The sequence below is a fragment of the Hippoglossus hippoglossus genome, chromosome 15 (genome assembly GCF_009819705.1).
Source record: "Hippoglossus hippoglossus isolate fHipHip1 chromosome 15, fHipHip1.pri, whole genome shotgun sequence".
NCBI lineage: Eukaryota > Metazoa > Chordata > Actinopteri > Pleuronectiformes > Pleuronectidae > Hippoglossus > Hippoglossus hippoglossus.
Window position 1 is genome coordinate 898000 of NC_047165.1, and position 7599 is coordinate 905598.

A 7599-nucleotide genomic window follows, 5' to 3' on the forward strand; every position below is an offset into this window, starting at 1 on the left:
TCTGTATGGGTGTGTATGTAAGTGTGTGTCTCTCTGTATGGGTGTGTATGTAAGTGTGTGTCTCTCTGTATGGGTGTGTATGTAAGTGTGTGTCTCTGTATGGGTGTGTATGTAAGTGTGTGTCTCTCTGTATGAGTGTGTATGTAAGTGTGTGTCTCTGTATGGGTGTGTATGTAAGTGTGTGTCTCTCTGTATGGGTGTGTATGTAAGTGTGTGTCTCTGTATGAGTGTGTGAGTGTGCTGCTGGTTCCCCGCCCCCCGCTGCTCCTCCGTGTCTCTCCCCGCCTCTCAGCCTCTCTCCCTGGCTGCGGGCTGCTGGGCGGACCGGGGCAGACCCGAGCGGACCAGTTCCGTGTTCTGCGCTGATCGACGTAAGGAGCGTGACGGTGCGTGACGCTGCGGGAGGAGCCGGCGGTGAGATGGTGGACGTGCGGGGGCCGGAGGTGAGGAGGTGTTTGTTATTCTTCATTATTTCTGCGCACATTCTTCCGCCGACGTCTGCGTCACGTTCCGGAGAAACTTTGACGCTGCTGGACGCCCCCCCTCTCTCCCTCCTGACGCAAAGCGCGTCGCTGTGCACGCGCACACACTCGTGCGGGATCACGGTACGTTCACGCATACGGTAAATAAGCCGCGTGCGTTTCGCTTCGTTAAAGGCCGTGACGTAATGCTCCGCAACTTTTACTGTCGATATGTGCAGCGTGCGTGTGTTTGTGCGTGTACGTGGATACACGAGGATACGGTTCAGAGCCGAGTCGTGCGCGAATACGTGCACAGCGATAGTGTCACTGTAGCTTCATGCGCGCGTGTCCTCCATTGATGTTGTTTTGACTCTGGTGACGTAACGTGACGCGCCTCCACCATGAGATAAGCACATCTATTGCGTGCGTGCGTGCGTGTGCGTGTGTTCGTGTTCCACTCAGGGGGATTTCTTGGTGGCGCACTAAAGATTTTTCTAGAAAACACACACGCACACTGTGATACACACACGCACACGCACACACACACACACACACACACACACACAGACACACAGGACCTCACCACGTGCTGGTTGTGACATGTTATTTAAACAGCTGATCTGAAGTGATGAACACGTGAAGAAGTCCTGACTTCACATGTGACTTTATTCAAAGTTCTTAACAGATAATAATGAGAACATGAGAACGTGAGAACATGGAACAGACCAAAGCAGCAGGTGGTGATATGACGTGAAACATCAGAGACAATCGGGATCCTGACATCAAAGTTATTTTCAGATAACATCTGTTCTTTTTAATGAGGATGATGAAGGTTGTTGGTTTGAATCCAGGGTCAGTCGTGGTCTTTCTCCTTCCTCCAGCACCTCATCTACTGTTCTGTGTCCTGTTTTACACTGGGACTGACTCCCCCCTAACCCTGAGTGGATGGACTACTCTCTGGTTCCAGTCTGACCTGGGACCTGTTCCCTTCTCGCTCTCTTCAGTGACTGTAACAGCAGAACTGAGCCCGTTTTTAACTCCGACTGATCAAACTTGTGAATGAGTTTTTTCAGTTCCACATTCAGCCCACAATCTATTTTTAAAGCAGAGGAACCGAACTTCATGAGCTCCGTCAGAGTGGAGAGGGGACGGGGTTGAACCTGTTCAGAGCCGTGATCCAGATGCACGTGGGTCAGAGGTGCTGCAGCTGTTGCACGGATTGGTACCGTGCACATACGTGAGCCTGGTGAACCCTGACCTTTTGTGTTTTATCCTCCAGGTGATTTCATCGCGTCACCGTTTGCCACCAGAACATCACAGACACATCTAAGGCAGCGACTCTGCAGCGATGATCTAACTCTCTGGGATGAAGGACACGCAGACCGACCTTTGACCCCTCATGGAATAAAAATGGCACTTTGGCTGAGACAGGGGAGAAAGCGAGTCATCTCACTCTCTGGGAATTCTGGGAATTTAATAAACTTGTTTGGCTGAAGCAGGACTGGATGAGCCTGGTGTTTTCCTTATTTCGTCGGGGCTGACGTTGTTCAGTGAAGATGGAATAAAGTCAGAAATGTTCCTGAAGAAAAAGTGATCTCAGAATAAAGTTTGGAGGAGGATGGAGCAGGATTTTACACAGTAGAAGTAAAAGAGGAGTTTGCACTAACCTGGACTAACGTTAGCCAGTGTGGGTGAACATTGAAACTCTTTAACACGCAGTTAAATCACAGATCAACTCTGGAACTTTCAGCCTGGAACCACAAACCTTCCATCACTCATCGTTTGTGAAAGTTAGAAAGTGGAGTTTCCCTTTATCTGTCTGTCAAAACAAGTTGAAACATGGCCGCCACCGGGAGGAAACACTTTGTGAGAGACTTTAATCATTTCATCACGTGTTACCTGTGTCGAGGTTACCTGATCAAACCCACCACCGTCACCGAGTGCCTGCACACCTGTGAGTCACACACACACACACACACACACACACACACAGACACAGATTCCTGTTTGATAAAAGATGAAATGACACAACACTCATTTCAAGACGTGAAAATATAAACGTGATCATCATTGTCCATTCTTGTCTATTAGCTTGTTAGCTAGAAAGCTAATGAGTGATGCTAGTAGTGAATATCTGTTTTTGATTAAGCACTTATACTTTTAGATTGCTTCATACATAACTTCTCAAACTTTCACTTTTTATTCAGATCTTCTCTTCGTAAATATTTAACACATTTCACAAATTCTTTTTGTTTCTAACATTTGTTCTTTTGTTTGGCTAATTGATGAATCAAGAAATGATCTCAGCTGTAAAAGCCAAATCTACATTAATATCATATTATTCAGTTCCTGGAGCAGCTGAGCTGAACTGCTACTAAACCTGTTGTTATCTCTGCAGTTTGTAAGAGCTGCATCGTTCAGCACTTTGAGGACAGTAATGATTGTCCCAGATGTGGCATCCAGGTCCACGAGACCAACCCCCTGGAGATGCTCAGGTACGACCAAGCTGCTGCTGCTTCTTCCTCCTCCTCCTCCTCCTCCTCCTCCTCCTCCTCCTCACTGGTTGCTTCAGTCTCTTTCTCTTCATGTAAAGAAACTCTGTTGTTAAGTTTGAATAAACATCATCTGTCACAACGTCAGTTTCATTCATCTCATTGCCTTAGTCTTTACGTATTCATTTTATTTGGTCCTTCTCCTCCTCACGCTCTCCTCTCTCCGTCCTCTCAGGTTGGACAACACCCTGGAGGAGATCATCTTCAAGCTGGTGCCCGGACTCAGAGAAAGTGAGCTGGTTTCATCAGTTTCAGATAAATTATGTGACTATTCAATGGAGGCAGGAAAAATAAGTTAGTGAACGTCAGCGCTCCAATCATTACATAAATACATTTAACAAACATAAATCATCTTGTGCATGAAAAGATTGTTAGTGGGATTTGTCCCATCTGCTAACATGGAGGAGACAGGGTGTAGGACCTATACTGTAGCCAGCCACCAGGGGGTGATAGAGATGATTTTACTTTTGGGAGCCATCATGGCGTCCATCTTTATTTATTGAGCTGAAACGTGTGAGACGTCTGGAGCGGGTCTTGTGTTTGAGCTTAACCAAGTTATTGACCCTGAAACACAGACCCACCCAGACGCGTTGGCCATTTTCATTTAGTGTTAAAAGTTCTTCTAGTTCTAAAGATTTTCAGGCAGTGAATGTTCACAAACTTCTGCAACACTATTAATCAACTGAATCTGTGGCGTGGCCTCGACTAGTGATGTCGTATTGTGAGTGTACATGGTCAAATCTGCCCCAGGTGTCACATGACCTGAAGACAGAAACCTGAGAATAATAAGTCGCAGTCATAGCGCCACCTTCTGGACGCTGGAAATGGTATGTTCTTTATTTTCATAGGCTCCTTTAAGCAGGTTGAACAGATGAGAAAAGCTGATGGTGATTTATTGTGAAGCTTGTGAATTGGTTGTGTTAACACTGAGTATCAAAGTTCAACATATCTTATCTTAAGATTCGTTAAGATAAGACAAGATTAGAAAAGACGACATAAGATAAGAAACAATAAGATAAGATAAGAAACAATAAGATAAGAAACAATAAGATAAGAGAATGATTGTTAGTCCCAGTATGCAGATATTGATCAGATCTGATGGCGTCACATGACCAACTGGTTGCTGAGGTTCCTCTCTGCACTTCATCACAATCTCTCCTCCGACTGGAGGTTCTGAAATGTTCATTTGTCAGTGTCACATTATTTTTTAGAGCGGTGGACGTTAGAGAGTTTAAAACAAGATGAAGATGAACGACCCTCTTTTCTGCCGCGAGGCCAACGAGGAGTCAACACGTCTAGCTGAGGCTGCGATCACACTTTAACTTTATCTTCGTAACGTTCATGTTCCAGAACACGTCTTGTCTTCAGCTGCTGATGCTTTACGGTTTTACCATTTGAAGTAACTGACTGGGATTCGTGGTTTTAAACCTCTGGTCAAACAGACGTTGTGTCAATGTGTCTCTGAGCTCTGTGGTTAAAGTTTGATTTATCTTATCGTTCATGTCAAACAGAAGAGGAGCAGCGAGAATTGGAGTTCTGGAGGAGGAACCAGAAAGAAAACGGTCAAGGTAAAGTGTTCGTGTCAGACTGAAGCTTTTCTAAATATGTCCTTTTAAAGTTTCTGTAACTTTCAGTTAAAGTTAAACTTCATTCAACCTCAAAACTGTTTGTGTTTCACAGGCAAGGGCAACTTTTAATTCTTTAGTTTGTGATTAATCGTGTGTGTGTGTGTGTGTGTGTGTGTGTGTGTGTGCGTGTGCGTGCAGAAGCCCTGAGGCGTCAGAGGTTCGGGCTTCCTGATGTCGGAGGTGACGATGGTGATGCTGGTGGTGAAGACGATGATGGCGACGGCGGCGATGAAGACTACCACAGGAGTGACCCTCAGATCGCCATCTGTCTGGACTGTCTGCGAAACACGGGACCGTCTGGAGAGAGCTCGGTCTCGGTGTGTGTTTTTAATAATGATCAGGATATTGATTTTTATCATTTCTGTTAAATCGTCAGAACTTTTTAAAAACTGAATTTGTTCTTCAGTCTTTTAAAGAAAAACATCTGCATTAATGTTTTAAAATGTGAATCTCAGTAAATCCTGTGTAAACACTCTTGTCTCTCATTGGACCAGGATCTGATGAAGAGGTTCATCCGCTGCTCCAGTCGCGTTACCGTGGGAACCATTAAGAAGTTTCTCAGTCTGAAGCTGAAGCTGCCGAGTTCTTATGAGGTGAGAACGTGATTCATTTAAAGGTTCAATACGTAACGTTACCTCGTTTAGACTGAGTTTTGTTCTTACATTCAATTTTCAAACCTGCAGAAATCTGTAGTTTTATTAAAGTAACGTTTCATTTAGTTGCCTGTTGGTGGCGTCACATCCTCTTTGTGCACGTGTCAGTGTTTGTTTGTCAGAAGAGTCAAAAGTCCCAGTTTTTACATCTTGGTGGTTTTTAACTCGATATGTGAAGCGTCTGGATCTGAAGTTTTCAGAGAAACAAGCTGAGCTCGACTCAGCCAATCAGATAATAAACACAGGAAACGTGTGTGTGTGTGTGTGCGTGTGTGTGTGTGTGCGTGTGTGTGCGTGCGTGTGCGTGCTGCAGACTGAACTGAAACTGCTTTACCTCTCACACGTTCCTCGGCCTCCCACTCGTAACCAAAGTCGACTTCCTCTCCTCTCTCATGTCGTTCATCAGCTCTTTTTATTTCGTTACTTTCTGTCTCATCATCACATTTTCATTTTGAGCCTGATGTAAATCTTGTTTTATTTTCCTTTTATTTCTCACGGTGAATTTGTAGCTGGACGTTCTGTGTAACGGGGAGATCATGGGCAGAGACCACACTCTGGAGTTCATCTACATGACGCGATGGAGGCTGCACGGAGAGAACGTAAGGCTCGCTCACTTCCTGTTTGTGTGTCTGCATGTTAATGTGCGGAGGCGGCGGGACAGGAAGTCATTTTTGTGTGTGTGACTCATCTTCTAAAGGTTACATCTGTTTGGGGACCTGCTCTTTGTCCCCATGAAGAAGACAAGTCCCCATAATGTGACTGTGTTAGGTCCCCACGACATGAGTAATACCTGGAACACACACACACACACACACACACACACACACACACACACACACACACACACACACACACACACACACACACACACACACACACACACACACACACACACACACACACACACACACACACACGATCTCGAGGTCGTGTGTGTGTTTGTCATCTTTGTCTACGTAGCGGTTTTTGCTGTGTGTGTCTGTGTGTGTGTGTTTAAAGACAGTGGATCATGCTTCAGTCGACAGAAATCAAACCCTCGATTTGAACATTTAACATTTATTTTATTGGGACTGAAACATGATCTGAGTATCGATCAAACCTTTTCAACACGGAACAAAGTTATAGTTTTATGTTGGATAAGATTTTTCTGTTCAAAGTTGTTTCACATCATAAAACAACATTATTAAAGTTTCTTTGTTCTCCTGAGTTTAAACATCAGAAAAACTCAAATTGGATGAATTCAGAATCAAAACAATCAAGTATGAACCAACCACTTCCTGTGACGGTCAGAGATCCTGATTCTATGTTTCATTCTAAAGATCATGTGACGGCTGCAGGTTGAACATGTGACTGAATCATGACGGGGACATGTTGTATTTCAGTTTCTGCTCACACACTCTGTCTGAATCTTTTATCAAGAGGCTCACATCTGACACGTTTCCATCATTTAACCAAACACTGAGTCACAGAACCAGGCCGGCTCCCAGAGGTCAGGGGTCAGAGGACGACAGGAACATCACAGACTTCCACGTGTGTCAGTCGTGGAAGTGTCTTCATCAGATGCTCAGATTATTCTGTTCTCTCTCTTCCTCAGACGTATCCCATGGTTCTTGAGTACCGGCCACGAATCGACTTCGGCTGAACCACGGCTGCAAGAGGAGGAGCACACACACACACACACACACACACACACACACACACACACACACACACACACACACACACATACACATACACACACACACACACACACACACACACACACATACATACATACATACATACACACACACACATACATACATACGCACGCACATGCACATGCACACACACACAGAGACACACACACACACACACAATGCCCACAATGTGCAGAGAGAGACTCAGATGTATTTTTGTACAGATGACGATGAAGTGCAGATGTTGCTATGGTAACAGAGGTTTTATGCTACATAGAATAATATATATGCGATAATATAAGATATTTTTAAATGTACGTCCCTGTGCCTAAAAACCTTTGATCATATCTTCACTTTGCCTGTTTAACTTTAACTCTGTAGATTAAATGTTGATTTTCTACTGTTGATGTGGAAGTTTTTATTGTTTATTATGTCTCTGCACCGGCGACACCTAGTGGCCGGTGGCTTTATGTTTTCAGTTTCTCCGTCTCTTGTGTTCTTGTGAACACGATATCTCAAGAACACTTTGAGGGAATTTCTTCAAATTTGTTCCAAACATTCACTTCGAGCCACAGAGGAACTGATTAGATTTTGCTGGTCAAAGGTCAAAGTAATGGTGATCTCTG

The 7599-nt window shown here is 44.5% G+C and overlaps 1 protein-coding gene across 2 annotated transcripts; it reads left to right on the forward strand.

The window, feature by feature from the left end:
- Positions 1-281: 281 nt before the first annotated feature.
- On the forward strand, positions 282-7377 carry LOC117775050 (polycomb group RING finger protein 5-B-like). Of its 2 annotated transcripts, none has more exons than XM_034607825.1 (9): positions 282-605; positions 1741-2415; positions 2860-2956; positions 3189-3244; positions 4525-4581; positions 4780-4958; positions 5136-5234; positions 5804-5893; positions 6889-7377. In XM_034607825.1, exons 2-9 carry the CDS (start codon positions 2301-2303, stop codon positions 6934-6936), a joined length of 741 nt encoding a protein of 246 aa, XP_034463716.1. In that variant the 5' UTR covers positions 282-605; positions 1741-2300; the 3' UTR covers positions 6937-7377. The 2 variants fall into 2 exon arrangements, with proteins under 2 accessions (XP_034463716.1, XP_034463715.1); XM_034607824.1 differs by having other exon boundaries at positions 282-443.
- The last annotated feature ends 222 nt before the right edge of the window (positions 7378-7599 follow it).

Coding starts and splice junctions, on each gene's coding strand:
- LOC117775050 (XM_034607825.1), top strand. CDS start 2,301: ATGGCCGCCACCGGGAGGAAACACTTTGTGAGAGACTTTAATCATTTC. Junction 2,957..3,188: donor AACCCCCTGGAGATGCTCAG/GTACGACCAAGC, acceptor CCGTCCTCTCAG/GTTGGACAACACCCTGGAGG. Junction 4,959..5,135: donor CTGGAGAGAGCTCGGTCTCG/GTGTGTGTTTTT, acceptor TCATTGGACCAG/GATCTGATGAAGAGGTTCAT.